Source organism: Cyanistes caeruleus, chromosome 1 (assembly GCF_971803275.1).
Source record: "Cyanistes caeruleus chromosome 1, bCyaCae1.hap1.1, whole genome shotgun sequence".
NCBI lineage: Eukaryota > Metazoa > Chordata > Aves > Passeriformes > Paridae > Cyanistes > Cyanistes caeruleus.
In genome coordinates, this window is record NC_141701.1 from 1169341 (window position 1) to 1185740 (window position 16400).

Sequence of the window (16400 nt, forward strand, 5' to 3'; positions counted from 1 at the left end):
TGCCTGGAGGAGCTGGAGCTGAGCCGGAACCCGCTGGGCGCCGACGGCGCCGGCGCCGTTCGGGAGCTGCTGCGGCGCTGCCCGGCCCTGCTGGCCCTGCACGCCCGGAGCTGCGGCCTGGAGAGCCCCTTCCCCATCCCCGGTGAGCAGAGCCCGCAATTCCGGGGGAAAAACGGGAATTCGGGGGGAAAAACGGGAATTTGGGGAGAAAAAATGGGTTTTAGGGGGAAAAAATGGGAATTTTTTGGGGAAAAATGGGATTTTAAAGGGGAAAAATGGGAATTTTTGGGGGTGAAATGGAATTTTTGGAGGGGAAAATTGGGATTTTTGGAAAAGAGGGAATTCTGGGAAAAATCCTGGGAATTCTGGGGGAAAAATGGGAATTTGGGGGGAAAAAATGGGATTTTTAAGGGGAAAACTGGGAATTTTTGGGGGTGAAATGGGGGTTTTGGAGGGGATAATTGGGATTTTTGGAGGGGAAAATTGGGATTTTTGGAGGGGAAAATTGGGATTTTAGGAAATGATGGAATTCTGGGAAAAACCCTGGGAATTCTGGAGAAAAAAGAGGGGATTTTGGGGGAATGTTGGGGTTTGTGTTGGGATTGGTGGCGCTGCAGGCCCGGAGCTGCGGCCTGGAGAGCCCCTTCCCCATCCCCGGTGAGCAGAGCCCGCAATTCCGGGGGAAAAACGGGAATTCCGGGGGAAAAACGGGAATTCGGGGGGAAAAACGGGAATTTGGGGGGAAAAACGGGAATTCGGGGGGGAAAAAAATGGGTTTTAGGGGGAAAAAATGGGAATTTTTGGCAAAAAAATGGGATTTTAAACGGAAAAAATGAGATTTTTTTGGGGGTGAAATGGATTTTTTGGAGGGGAAAATTGGGATTTTTGTTAAAGAGGGAATTCTGGGAAAAATCCCGGAAATTCTGGGGGAAAATGGGAATTTTTGGGGAAAAATTGGGATTTTAAAGGGGAAAAATGGGAATTTTTGGGGGTGAAATGGGGGTTTTTGGGGGAAAATTGGGATTTTTGGAAAAGATGGAATTCTGGGAAAAACCCTGGGAATTCTGGGGGGAAAATGGGAATTTGGGGAAAAAAATGGGGATTTATTGCGAAAAATGGGATTTTAGAGGGGAAAATGGGATTTTTTGGGGGTGAAATGGGGGTTTTTGGGGGAAAATTGGGATTTTTGGAAAAGAGGGAATTGTGGGAAAAATCCTGGGAATTCTGGGGGAAAAATGGGAATTTGGGGAAAAGAAACGGGAATTTAGGGAGAAAAAATGGGATTTTAACGGAGAAAAAAAGGGAATTTTTGGGGGTGAAATGAGATTTTTGGAGGGAAAATTGGGATTTTAGGAAATGAGGGAATTTTGGGAAAAATCCTGGGAATTCTGGGGGAAAAAATGGGAATTTGGGGGAAAAAAATGGGGTTTTAAGGGGGAAAAAATGGGAATTTTTTTGGGGAAAAATGGGATTTTAGAGAGAAAAAATGGGAATTTTTGGGGGTGAAATGGGGGTTTTTGGGGGAAAATTGGGATTTTTTGGAAAAGAGGGAATTCTGGGAAAAACCCTGGGAATTCTGGGGAAAAAAATGGGATTTTGGGGGAAAAATGGGAATTTTTGGGGAAAAAATGAGATTTTTTTGGGGGGTAAAATGGAATTTTTGGAGGGGAAAATTGGGATTTTTGGAGGGAAAATTGGGATTTTAGGAAATGAAGGAATTCTGGGAAAAATCCTGGGAATTCTGGGGGGAAAAAATGGGAATTTGGGGAGAAAAATTGGGGATTTTGGGGAAATGTTGGGGTTTGTGTTGGGATTGGTGGCGCTGCAGGCCCGGAGCTGTGGCCTGGAGAGCCCCTTCCCCATCCCCGGTGAGCAGAGCCCGCAATTCCGGGGGAAAAACGGGAATTCGGGGGGAAAAATGGGAATTCGGGGGAAAAAAATGGGTTTTAGGGGGAAAAAATGGGAATTTTTGGGGGAAAAATGGGATTTTAAAGGGGAAAAATGGGAATTTTTGGGGGTGAAATGGAATTTTTGGAGGGGAAAATTGGGATTTTTGGAAAAGAGGGAATTCTGGGAAAAATCCTGGGAATTCTGGGGGAAAAATGGGAATTTGGGGGGAAAAAATGGGATTTTTAAGGGGAAAAATGGGAATTTTTGGGGGTGAAATGGGGGTTTTGGAGGGGAAAATTGGGATTTTTGGAGGGAAAATTGGGATTTTAGGAAATGAAGGAATTCTGGGAAAAATCCTGGGAATTCCAGGGGGGAAAATGGGAATTTGGGGGGAAAAAATGGGGATTTAAGGGGAAAACCAGCAATTTTTTGGGGGAAAAATGGGATTTTAGAGGGAAAAAATGGGAATTTTTGGGGGTGAAATGGAATTTTTGGAGGGAAAGTTGGGATTTTTTTGAAAAGACGGAATTTTGGGAAAAATCCTGGGAATTCTGGGGGAAAAAATGGGAATTTGGGGGAAAATTCCTGGGATTTTGGGGGAATCTTTGGAATCTTGGGAATTTTGGGAAAAGTCTTGGAATTCTGCAAAAAATCAGAATCTGGGAGGAAAATCCTGGGAATTTTGGGGAAAAACAATCAGAATTTGGGGGGAAATCCTGGAAATTTTGGGGAAAAAAATCAGAATTTTGGGGAAAATTCCTGTAATTTTGGGAAAAATCTGGGAATTTGGATAAAAACACTGGGATTCTTTGGGGAAAAAATCGGGAATTTGGGGAAAAATCTGGAAATTCTGGGAAAAATCAGAATTTGAGGGAAATATCCTGGGAATTTGGGGGGAAAAAATCAGAATTTGGGGGGAAAATCCTGGGAATTTTAGGGAAAAATCAAGATTTAGGGGAAAAAAAAAATCAGAATTTTGGGGAAAATCCTGGGAATTTTGGGAAAATCTGGGAATTTTGGGAAAAAACAGAATCTGGGGGAAAATCCTGGGAATTTGGGGGGAAGAAAAAATCAGAACTTGGGGGGGAAAATTCTTCAAATTTTGGGGAAAACCCCAGGAATTTTGGGAAAAATCCCTGAAATTCTGGAAAAACCGCTTGGAATCCTGGGAATGTTGGGAATTTTGGGAATTCTGGGAATTCTGGGATTAACCCTTTGTGGTCAGAGCTGTCCCCGCTGCGGACGCTGTCCCTGTCCTGCAACGCTCTGGGTGGGAATGGTGGGAATTTTGGGGAAAATCCCAGGAATTTTGGGGAAAATTCCTGGAATTTTTGGAAAAATCTGTGAATTCTGGGAAGAATCAGAATTTGGTGGGAAAATCCTGGGAATTTGGGGGGAAAAATCAGAATTTTGGGGGAAAATCCTGGGAATTTTGGGGTAAAAAATCAGGATTTTGGGGAAAATTCCTGGAATTCGGGGGAAATCTTGGGAATTTGGATAAAAACACTGGGATTCTTTGGGGAAAAAATCGGGAATTTGGGGAAAAATCTGGAAATTCTGGGAAAAATCAGAATTTGAGGGAAATATCCTGGGAATTTGGGGGGAAAAAATCAGAATTTGGGGGGAAAATCCTGGGAATTTTGGGGAAAAATCAAGATTTAGGGGAAAAAAAATCAGAATTTTGGGGAAAATCCTGGGAATTTGGGGGGAAAATCTGGGAATTTTGGGAAAATCTGGGAATTTTGGGAAAAAACAGAATCTGGGGGAAAATCCTGGGAATTTGGGGGGAAGAAATCAGAACTTGGGGGGGAAAATTCTTCGAACTTTGGGGAAAACCCCAGGAATTTTGGGAAAAATCCCTGAAATTCTGGAAAAACCGCTTGGAATCCTGGGAATGTTGGGAATTTTGGGAATGTTGGGAATTCTGGGATTAACCCTTCGTGGTCAGAGCTGTCCCCGCTGCGGACGCTGTCCCTGTCCTGCAACGCTCTGGGTGGGAATGGTGGGAATTCTGGGAAAAATCCCGGGAATTTTGGGGAAAATCCTGGAAATTCTGGGAAAAGCGCCTGGAATGTTGGGAATTTTGGGAATTTTGGGAATTTTGGGATTAACCCTTTGCGGTCAGAGCTGTCCCCGCTGCGGACGCTGTCCCTGTCCTGCAACGCTCTGGGTGGGAATGGTGGGAATTTTGGGGGAAAATCCTGGGAATTTTGGGAAAAATTCCTGGAAATTCTGGGAAAAGCGCCTGGAATCCTGGGAATGTTGGGAATTTTGGGAATGTTGGGAATTGTGGGATTAACCCTTCGTGGTCAGAGCTGTCCCCGCTGCGGACGCTGTCCCTGTCCTGCAACGCTCTGGGTGGGAATGGTGGGAATTTTGGGGAAAATCCCAGGAATTTTGGGGAAAATTCCTGGAATTTTTGGAAAAATCTGTGAATTCTGGGAAGAATCAGAATTTGGTGGGAAAATCCTGGGAATTTGGGGGGAAAAATCAGAATTTTGGGGGAAAATCCTGGGAATTTTGGGGTAAAAAATCAGGATTTTGGGGAAAATTCCTGGAATTCGGGGGAAATCTTGGGAATTTGGATAAAAACACTGGGATTCTTTGGGGAAAAAATCGGGAATTTGGGGAAAAATCTGGAAATTCTGGGAAAAATCAGAATTTGAGGGAAATATCCTGGGAATTTGGGGGGAAAAAATCAGAATTTGGGGGGAAAATCCTGGGAATTTTGGGGAAAAATCAAGATTTAGGGGAAAAAAAATCAGAATTTTGGGGAAAATTCTGGGAATTTGGGGGGAAAATCTGGGAATTTTGGGAAAATCTGGGAATTTTGGGAAAAAACAGAATCTGGGGGAAAATCCTGGGAATTTGGGGGGAAGAAATCAGAACTTGGGGGGGAAAATTCTTCGAACTTTGGGGAAAACCCCAGGAATTTTGGGAAAAATCCCTGAAATTCTGGAAAAACCGCTTGGAATCCTGGGAATGTTGGGAATTTTGGGAATGTTGGGAATTCTGGGATTAACCCTTCGTGGTCAGAGCTGTCCCCGCTGCGGACGCTGTCCCTGTCCTGCAACGCTCTGGGTGGGAATGGTGGGAATTCTGGGAAAAATCCCGGGAATTTTGGGGAAAATCCTGGAAATTCTGGGAAAAGCGCTTGGAATGTTGGGAATTTTGGGAATTTTGGGATTAACCCTTTGCGGTCAGAGCTGTCCCCGCTGCGGACGCTGTCCCTGTCCTGCAACGCTCCGGGTGGGAATGGTGGGAATTTTGGGGGAAAATCCCGGGAATTTTGGGAAAAATCCTGGAAATTCTGGGAAAAGCGCCTGGAATCCTGGGAATGTTGGGAATTTTGGGAATTTTGGGATTAACCCTTTGCGGTCAGAGCTGTCCCCGCTGCGGACGCTGTCCCTGTCCTGCAACGCTCCGGGTGGGAATGGTGGGAATTCTGGGGGAAGCTCACGGGAATTTTGGGGAAAATCCCGGGAATTTTGGGGGAAAATCCCGGGAATTTTGGGAAAAGCGCTTGGAATCCTGGGAATTTCGGGAATTTTGGGAATTCTGGGAATTCTGGGATTAACCCTTTGTGGTCAGAGCTGTCCCCGCTGCGGACGCTGTCCCTGTCCTGCAACGCTCTGGGTGGGAATGGCGGGAATTCTGGGGGAAAATCCCGGGAATTTTGGGAAAAATCCTGGAAATTCTGGGAAAAGCGCTTGGAATCCTGGGAATGTTGGGAATTTTGGGATTAACCCTTCGTGGTCAGAGCTGTCCCCGCTGCGGACGCTGTCCCTGTCCTGCAATGCTCTGGGCCCGGCCGGGCTCAGGAGGCTCCTGAGGACGATCCCGGGCCGGAACATCCGGAACCTGGAGCTGGATTCGGTCAGCGGGAAAAAGCGGAGCGGAGGAACCCTGGGAACGGAGCTGGGCTGGCTCCTCAGGCAGGTACGGGAATGGCGGGAATGATGGGAATGTTGGGAATTCTGGGAATCCTGGGAATGTTGGAACCCTGGGAACGGAGCTGGGCTGGCTCCTCAGGCAGGTACGGGAATGGTGGGAATGGCGGGAATGGCGGGAATTCTGGGAATGTTGGGAATTCTGGGAATTCTGGGAATTCTGGGAATGTTGGAACCCTGGGAACGGAGCTGGGCTGGCTCCTCAGGCAGGTACGGGAATGGCGGGAATGATGGGAATGACGGGAATGATGGGAATGACGGGAATGATGGGAATGATGGGAATGTTTGAACCCTGGGATTGGAGCTGGGCTGGCTCCTCAGGCAGGTACGGGAATGGCGGGAATGTTGGGAATGACGGGAATGATGGGAATGGTGGAACCCTGGGAACGGAGCTGGGCTGGCTCCTGAGGCAGGTACGGGAATGGCGGGAATGACGGGAATGGCAGGAATTCTGGGAATTTTGGGAATGGTGGAACTCTGGGAACGGAGCTGGGCTGGTTCCTCAGGCAGGGACGGGAATGTTGGGAATGGTGGGAATTCTGGGAATTATGGGAATTCTGGGAATGATGGGAATGGTGGGAATTCTGGGAATGTTGGAACCCTGGGATCGGAGCTGGGCTGGCTCCTCAGGCAGGTACGGGAACGGCGGGAATGGCGGGAATGATGGGAATTCTGGGAATGGTGGAACCCTGGGAACGGAGCTGGGCTGGCTCCTCAGGCAGGTACGGGAATGGCGGGAATGACGGGAATGACTGGAATTCTGGGAATGGCGGAACCCTGGGAACGGAGCTGGGCTGGCTCCTCAGGCAGGGACGGGAATGATGGGAATGTTGGGAATTCTGGGAATGGTGGAACCCTGGGATCGGAGCTGGGCTGGCTCCTCAGGCAGGTACGGGAATGGCGGGAATGTTGGGAATGATGGGAATGGCGGAACCCTGGGAACGGAGCTGGGCTGGCTCCTCAGGCAGGGACGGGAATGTTGGGAATGGCGGGAATGGCGGGAATTCTGGGAATGATGGGAATTCTGGGAATTCTGGGAATGTTGGAACCCTGGGAACGGAGCTGGGCTGGCTCCTCAGGCAGGGACGGGAATGACGGGAATTCTGGGAATGATGGGAATGTTGGGAATTCTGGGAATTCTGGGAATGTTGGAACCCTGGGAACGGAGCTGGGCTGGCTCCTCAGGCAGGGACGGGAATGGCGGGAATGGCGGGAATGACGGGAATTCTGGGAATGTTGGAACCCTGGGAACGGAGCTGGGCTGGCTCTGGAGACAGGTCTGGGAATCCTGGGAATGTTGGGAATTCTGGGAATGTTGGGAATTCTGGGAATGACGAGAATTCTGGGAATCCTGGGAATGACGAGAATTCTGGGAATGTTGGGAATCCTGGGAATGACGGGGATTCTGGGAATCCCAGGAATGTTGGGAATCCTGGGAATGACAAGAATTCTGGGAATCCCAGGAATGTTGGGAATCCTGGGAATGACGAGAATCCTGGGAATGACGAGAATCCTGGGAATGACGGGGATTCTGGGAATGTTGGGAATCCTGGGAATGTTGGGAATCCTAGGAATGTTGGGAATTCTGGGAATCCCGGGAATGTTGGGAATTCTGGGAATCCCGGGAATGTTGGGAATTCTGGGAATGTTGGGAATTCTGGGAATGACGAGAATTCTGGGAATGGAGCTGGGCCGATTCCTGAGGCAAGTCTGGGAATTCTGGGAATTCCGGAGGGATTGGGAATGCTGGGAATGTTGGGATATCGGGAATGCTGGGAATGCTGGGAATGTTGGGAATGTTCCCATTGCCGTCGTTCCCGTTCCCATTCTTTCCATTATTGCCGTTGTTCCCATTGTTCCCATTCCCATTGTTCCCATTGTTCCCATTCCCGTTATTCCCTGTGGAATTCCCATTGTCATTCCCGTTGTTCCCATTATCCCCATTGTTCCCATTATTCCCATTGCTCCCTTGGTCATTCCCATTGTCATTCCCATTGTTCCCATTCCCATTGTTCCCATTCCCATTGTTCCCATTGTTCCCATTGTTCCCATTCCCATTGTTCCTATTCCCATTATTCCTGTTATTCCCATTCCCATTGTTCCCATTGTTCCCATTGTTCCCATTATTCCCATTATTCCCATTGTTCCCATTCCCGTTATTCCCTGTGGAATTCCCATTGTCATTCCCATTGTCATTCCCATTGTTCCCATTCCCGTTATTCCCTGTGGAATTCCCATTGTCATTCCCATTGTCATTCCCATTGTTCCCATTCCCGTTATTGCCTGTGGAATTCCCATTGTCATTCCCATTGTTCCCATTCCTGTTGTTCCCATTCCTGTTGCTCCCATTATTCCCATTATTCCCATTGTTCCCTTGGTCATTCCCGTTGTTGTTCCCGTTGCCGTTCCCGTTGTCATTCCCGGTGTTGTTCCCATTGTCATTCCCGGTGTTGTTCCCATTGTCATTCCCGGTGTTGTTCCCATTGTCATTCCCATTGTTCCCATTGTCATTCCCATTGTTCCCATTGTCATTCCCATTGTTCCCATTGTTCCCATTCCCGTTGTTCCTGTTCCCATTCCCGTTGTTCCTGTTCCCATTGTCATTCCTGTTGTTCCCATTGTCATTCCCGTTGTTCCCGTTGTCGTTCCCAGTCCGGCTGTTCTCTCCGTCACCTCTCGCTGGCCGGGAACCACCTGAGGGACAGCGACGTCCTGGAGCTGGCGGGGTCAGGGACACCTGGGGACACCCTGGGGACACCTTGGGGACACCTGGGGACACCCTGGGGACACCTGGGGACACCTTGGGGACACCTGGGAACATCTGGGGACACCTTGGGGGCACCAAAACCCCCTTGGGGACACCTTGGGGACACCTGGGGAAACCTGGGGACACCTTGGGGACACTCTGGGGACGCCTGGGGACACCTTGGGACACCTGGGGACACCTTGGGACACCAGGGGACACCTGGGGACACCAGGGGACACCTGGGGACACCTGGGGAAACCTGGGGACACCTGGGGACACCTTGGGGACACCTGGGGACACCTGGGGACACTTGGGGACACCTGGGGACACCTGGGGACACCTTGGGGACACCTGGGGACACCTGGGCACACCTGGGGACATCTGGGGACACCAGGGGACACCTGGGGACACCTGGGGACACCTGGGGACACCTTGGGGACACCTGGGGACACCTGGGGACACCTGGGGACATCTGGGGACACCCTGGGGACACCTGGGGACACCTGGGGACACCTTGGGGACACCTGGGGACATCTGGGGACACCCTGGGGACACCAAAACCCCACTGGGGACACCTTGGGGGCACCTTGGGACACTTCAGGACACCAAAACCACCCTGGGGACACCTGGGGACACCTGGGAACACCAGAACCCTATTGAAGAAACCTTGGGGACACCAAAACCCCCTTGGGGACATCTGGGGACACTTTGGGGGCACCTGGGGACACCATGAGGACACCTGGGGACATTTTGGGGACACCAAAACCCCCTTGGGGACACGTTGGAGACCCTGGGAACATCTGGGGACACCTGAGGGACACCTTGGGAACATCTGGGGGCACCAAAACCCTATTGAAGAAACCTTGGGGACACCTTGGGACATTTTGGGGACACCATGGGGACACCAAAACCCCCCTGGGGACACCAAAAACCCCCTGGGGACACTTTGGGGACACCTGGGGACACCAAAACCCTATTGAAGAAACCTTGGGGACATCTGAGGATACCTGGGGACATCTTGGGGACACCTGGGGACACAAAACCCCCTTGGGGACACCTGGGGACACCAAAACCCCACTGGGGACACTTTGGGGATATTGGGGACACCTTGGGGACACCTTGGGGACACCTTGGGGACACCAAAACCCCCGTGGGGACACCTTGGGGACACCAAAACCCTCCTGGGGACACCAAAAACACCCTGGGGACACTTTGGGGACACCTTGGGCACATGTGGGGACACCTTGGGGACACCAAAACCCTATTGAAGAAACCTTGGGGACACCTGGGGAGACCAAAAACACCCTGGGGACACCTGGGGACATTTTGGGGACACCAAAACCCTCTTGGGGACACTTTGGGACACCTGGGGAGACCAAAAACACCCTGGGGACACCTGGGGACATTTTGGGGACACCAAAACCCCCTTGGGGACACCTGGGGACACCAAAACCCCACTGGGGACACCTTGGGGACACCAAAGCCACCTTGGGGACACCTGGGGACACCTTGGAGACACCTTGGGACAACTTGGGTATACCAAAGCCACCCTGGGGACACCTGGGGACACCAAAAACACCCTGGGGACACCTGGGGACACCAGAACCCTATTGAGGAAACCTTGGGGACACCAAAACCCCCTTGGGGACACTTTGGGGGCACCTGGGGACACCTTGGAGACATCTGGGGACACCTGAGGGACACCTTGGGGACATCTGGGGGCACCAAAACCCTACTGAAGAAACCTTGGGGACACCTTGGGACATTTTGGGGACACCTTGGGGACACCAAAACCCCCCTGGGGACACCTGGGGACACCAAAACCCTATTGAAGAAACCTTGGGGACATCTGAGGATACCTGGGGACATCTTGGGGACACAAAACCCCCTTGGGGACACCTGGGGACACCAAAACCCCACTGGGGACACTTTGGGGATATTGGGGACACCTTGGGGACACCTTGGGGACACCTTGGGGACACCAAAACCCCCGTGGGGACACCTTGGGGACACCAAAAACACCCTGGGGACACTTTGGGGACACCTTGGGCACATGTGGGGACACCTTGGGGACACCAAAACCCTATTGAAGAAACCTTGGGGACACCTGGGGACACCAAAAACACCCTGGGGACACCTGGGGACATTTTGGGGACACCAAAACCCTCTTGGGGACACTTTGGGACACCTGGGGAGACCAAAAACACCCTGGGGACACCTTGGGACGTTTTGGGGACCCCAAAGTGGGAATTTTAGGAGAAAATGTTGGGAATTTTGGGTAAAAAAATCCAAATTTGGGGGGAAAATTTGGGGGAAAATTTGGGAATTTTTTTGGAAAATTTGGGAATTTTTTGGGGGGAAATATGGAAATTCTGGGGGAATTTTGGGGAATTTTGGGGAAAATTTGGGAATTTTGGGGAAAATTTTTTGGGAATTTGGGAATTTTTTGGAATTTTTATTGAAAATTTGGAAATTTTTTTGATAATTTGGGAATTTTTTAGGGAAAATTTGGGAATTTTGGGGAAAATTTGTGGGGAAATTTGGGATTTTTTTTGAATTTTGGGGAAAATTGGGAATTTTTTTGGGAAATTTGGGAATTTTGGGGGGAAATTTGGGAAAAATTTGGGAACTTTGCTGAAAATCGGGGATTTTTGAAACTTGGGAGAAAATTTGGGAATTTTTTTGGAAAATCTGGAATTTTTTGGGGAAATTTGGGAATTCTGAGGGAATTTTTGGGAAATTTGGGGGGAAATTTGGGAATTTTGGGGAAAATTTGGGAATTTTGGGGGGAAAATTGAGTATTTTGGGGAAAATTTTTGGGAAAATTTGGGAAATTTTTGGAATTTTTTTGGAAAATCTTGAATTTTTTTTTGAAAATTTTGATTTTTTTTGAGAATTTGGGAATTTTTTAGGGAAAATTTGGGAATTTTGGGGGGAAATTTGGGAAAAAATTGGGAACTTTGGGAAAAATTCGGGAATTTTTTGGAATTTGGGAGAAAATTTGGGATTTTTTTGGAAAATCTGAGAATTTTTTGGAGAAAATTGGGAATTCTGGAGGAATTTTTGGGAAATTTGCGGGAAAATTTGGGAATTTTGGGGAAAATTTGGGAATTTTGGGGAAAACTGGGAATTATGGGGAAAATTTTTGGGAAAACTTGGGAATTTTTTGGATTTTGTTTTTAAAAATCTTGAATTTTTAAAAAAAATTTGATTTTTTTTGAAAATTTGGGAATTTTGGGGACAGTTTGTGGAAAAATTGGGGATTTTTTTGGAATTTGGGAAAAATGGGAATTTTTTTGATAATTTGGGAATTTTTTAGGGAAAATTTGGGAATTTTGGGAGGAAATTTGGAAACTTTGGGAAAAATTTGGGAGAAAATTTGGGAATTTTTTTTGAAAATCTGGGATTTTTTTGGAGACATTTGGGAATTCTGGGGGAATTTTTGGGAAATTGGGGGAAAATTTGGGAATTTTGGGGAATTTGGGGGAAATTTGGGATTTTTTTAATAATTTGGGAATTTTTTTAGGGAAAGTTTGGGAATTTTTTTTGGAAAATTTGGGAATTTTGGGGAAAATTTGTGGAAAAATTGGGGAATTTTTTGGAATTTGGGGGAAAAATGGGAATTTTTTTGATAATTTGGGAATTTTTTAGGGAAAATTTGGGAATTTTGGGGGAAATTTTAGAACTTTGGGGAAAAATTGGGAATTTTTTGGAATTCGGGAGAAAATTTGGGAATTTTTTTGGAAAATCTGGGATTTTTTTGGAGACATTTGGGAATTCTGGGGGAATTTTTGGGAAATCTGGGGGAAAATTTGGGAATTTTGGGGAATTTGGGGGAAATTTGGGATTTTTTTAATAATTTGGGAATTTTTTTAGGTAAAATTTGGGGATTTTTTAGGGAAAATTTGGGAATTTGGGAGAAAATTTGTGAATTTTTTTGGAAAATCTGGGATTTTTTTGGGAAATTTGGGAATTCTGGAGGAATTTTTGGGAAATTTGAGAGAAAATTTGGGAATTTAAGGGAGAAAATTGGGAATTTTGGGGAAAATTTGTGAATTTTTTGGAATTTGGGTAAAAATTTGGAATTTTTGGGGAAAATTTGGAATTTTTTTGGAAAAATTGGGAATTTTTTAGGGAAATCTGGGAGAAAATTTGGGAACTTTGGGGAAAATTTGGGAATTTTTTGGAACTTGGGAGAAAATTTGGGAATTTTTTTGGAAAATCTGGGAATTTTTTGGAGAAATTTGGGAATTCTGGAGGAATTTTGGGGAAATCTGGGGGAAAATTTGGGAATTTAGGGGAGAAAATTGGGAATTTTGGGGGAATTTTTGGGAAATCTGGGGGAATTTGGGGGAAAATTTGGGGGAAAATTTGGGGGAAATTTGGGAAATTTTTGGAATTTGGGGTAAAATTTGGGATTTTTTTTGAAATTTGGGAATTCTGGAGGAATTTTTGGGAAATTGGGGGAAAATTTGGGAATTTTGGGGAATTTGGGGGAAATTTGGGATTTTTTTAATAATTTGGGGATTTTTTAGGGAAAATTTGGGAATTTTTAGGGAAAATTTGGGAATTTGGGGGAAATTGGGAATTTTTTTGGAAAACTTGGGAATTTTTGGTGGGAATTTGGGGGAAACTTGGGAATTTTTTGGAATTTGGGGGAAAATTTGGAATTTTTTTGGAAAATCTGGGAATTTTTGGTGGAAAATTTGGGAATTTTGGGGAAAATTTGTGGGAAATTTGGGAATTTTTTGGAATTTGGGGAAAAATTTTGAATTTTTTTTGGAAAATCTGGGAATTTTTGGGGGAAAATTTGGGAATTTTGGGGAATTTGGAAGAAAATTTGGAATTTTTTTTTGAAAATTTGGGAATTTTGGGGAATTTGGGGGAAACTTGGGAATTTTTTGGGATTTGGGGGAAAATTTGGAATTTTTTTTGGAAATTTGGGAATTTTTGGTGGAAAATTTGGGAATTTTGGGGTTTTTTTCCAGGTCTCTCCCTCTTTGTCCCTCCCTGGAATCTTTGGATCTCTCGGCCAATCCCGAGCTCGGATCCGGAAGCTTCCGGAACATCCTGGAAGCGCTGGAAAAACGGGAACGGGGCTTGGAATTCCTGAACCTGGCAGGTACCGGAATTCCGGGAATTCTGAGCGAAATTCCAGGGATTTGGGGGAAAATCGGGGAATTTTGGGGAATTTTAAATGAATTTTTAGGGAATTTTGGGCGAATTCTGAGCGAAATTCCTGGGATTTGGGGGAAATTTGGGAATTTTGGGGAATTTTAAATGAATTTTTGGGGAAATTTGGGGGAAAAATTGGGAATTTTTGGGAATATTGAGAGAAATTTGGGGAATTTTGGGTGAATTCTGGGAATTCTGAGGGAAATTCCAGGGATTTGGGGGAAATCTGGGAATTTTTGGGAATTTCGATGAATTTTTGGGGGGAAATTGGGAATTTTTTGGGAATTCTGAGGGAAATTCCAGGGATTTGGGGGAAATTTGGGAATTTGGGGGAATTTTGAATGAATTTTTTGGGAATTTTGGGGGAAATTTGGGGAATTTTGGGGGAAATTTGGTTATTTTTTGGGAATTCTGAGGGAAATTTGGGGAATTTTGGGCAAATTCTGGGAATTCTGAGGGAAATTCCAGGGATTTGGGGGAAAATCTCGGAATTTTTGGAAATTTCCATGAATTTTTGGGGGGAAATTTGGGGAATTTTGGGTGAATTCTGGGAATTCTGAGGGAAATTCCTGGGATTTGGGGGAAAATCTGGGAATTTTGGGAAATTTTAAATGAATTTTTGGGGAATTTTGGGGGAAATTTGGGGAATTTTTGGGGATTTTTTTTTGAATTTCTGTGAATTTTTGGGGAATTTTGGGGGAAATTTGGGAATTTTTTGGGAATTCTGAGGGAAATTTGGGGAATTTTGGGCAAATTCTGGGAATTCTGAGGGAAATTCCAGGGATTTGGGGGAAAATCGGGGAATTTTGGGGAATTTTAAATGAATTTTTGGGGGGAAATTGGGAATTTTTTGGGAATTCTGAGGGAAATTCCAGGGATTTGGGGGAAATTTGGGAATTTGGGGGAATTTTGAATGAATTTTTGGGGAATTTTGGGGGAAATTTGGGGAATTCTGGGCAAATTCCGGGAATTCTGAGGGAAATTCCAGGGATTTGGGGGAAAATTGGGGATTTTTTTGGAATTTTGAGGGAAAATAAAGGGAATTTGGGATGAAATTCCAGGATTTTTGAGGACATTGGGGAAAATTCTGGGAATTCCGGGAAAATTCCAGGAATTTTGGACAAAATTCTGGGAATTTGGGGAAAATTCTGGGAATTTTTAGGGGATTTTGATGGAAATTCTTGGAATTTGGGGGGAAATTTTGGGAATTCTGAGGGAAATTCCAGGGTTTTTGGGAAATTCTAGGAATTATTGGAAAAACTTTGGGAATTTTGGAAAAAATCTGGGAAAAAATCATAATTTCTTGAAAAATGTTGGGAATTTTGGGGAAAAAATGAGAATTTCTGGGAAAATATTGGGAATTTTAAGGAAAATTTGGGGAATTTTGGAGAAATTTTGGGAAAAATTTAGGAAATTTTGGGAATAAATCAGATTTTTGGCGAAAATTTTGGGTAAAATGCTGGGAAAAATCAGAATTCCTGGAAAAACATTGGGAATTTGGGAAAAAATGTTGGGAATTTTTGGGAAAAAATGAGAATTTCTGGGAAAATGTTGAGAATTTTAGGTAAAGACCCAAAATTTTTGGAAAAACTTCGGGAATTTTGGGAAAATTTGGGGGAAAAAATGAGAATTTCTGGGAAAATGCCGGGAATTTGGGGAAAAATGTTGGGAATTTTGGGGAAAAAAATGAGAATTTCTGGAAAAACTTTGGGAATTTGGGGAAAATTTGGGGGGAAAAATGAGAATTTTTGGGGAAATTCTGGGAATTTTTGGGGAAATTCCGGGAATTTTGGGAGGATAACGATGACGTCATCGGCGCCACCTCCCCCTCCCCCCCGTGGATTCCCGGAATTCCCGGAAAATTCCCGGAATTCCCGCAGGATGCGGCGTCGGGGACCTGGACGGGGCCACCCAGAGCCGGAGCCGAGGGAAAATCCGGGAACTGCGGCTGCCAGGGAGGCGCCTCTGGAACGGAGCCTGACGGACTGGGACGGACTGGGATAAACTGGGAGGGACTGGGATGGGACTGGGATGGACTGGAAGGGAACTGGGATGGACTGGGAGGGACTGGGATGGACTGGGATAAACTGGGATGGACTGGGATGGACTGGGATAAACTGGGATGGACTGGGATAAACTGGGAGGGACTGGGATGGACTGGGATGGACTGGGATAAACTGGGAGGGACTGGGATGGACTGGGAGGGACTGGGAGGGACTGGGATGGACTGGGATAAACTGGGATGGGAACTGGGATGGACTGGGATGGACTGGGATGGACTGGGATGGACTGGGATGGACTGGGAGGGACTGGGAGGGACTGGGAGGGACTGGGATGGACTGGGATGGACTGGGATGGACTGGGATGGACTGGGATGGGACTGGGATGGACTGGGATGGGACTGGGATGGACTGGGATGGACTGGGATGGACTGGGACGGACTGGGATGGACTGGGATGGACTGGGACTGACTCAGAGGGACTGGGATGGACTGGGATGGACTGGGATGGACTGGGATGGACTGGGAGGGACTGGGAGGGACTGGGAGGGACTGGGATGGACTGGGATGGGCTGGGATGAACTGGGATAAACTGGGATGGACTGGGATGGACTGGGATGGACTGGGAGGGACTGGGATG

The 16400-nt window shown here is 46.7% G+C and overlaps 1 protein-coding gene across 1 annotated transcript in view; it reads left to right on the forward strand.

The window, feature by feature from the left end:
- The window catches only part of TONSL (tonsoku like, DNA repair protein), a 94132-nt gene extending 78150 nt beyond the window's left edge, over positions 1–15982 (forward strand). Inside the window, exons 23-27 of the mRNA XM_086877294.1 lie at positions 1–142; positions 5651–5829; positions 8493–8566; positions 13575–13708; positions 15642–15982. Coding sequence (XP_086733420.1) covers positions 1–142; positions 5651–5829; positions 8493–8566; positions 13575–13708; positions 15642–15742 — 630 coding nt within the window. The 3' untranslated portion in view covers positions 15743–15982. The remainder of the gene's footprint in view (positions 143–5650; positions 5830–8492; positions 8567–13574; positions 13709–15641) is intronic.
- The last annotated feature ends 418 nt before the right edge of the window (positions 15983–16400 follow it).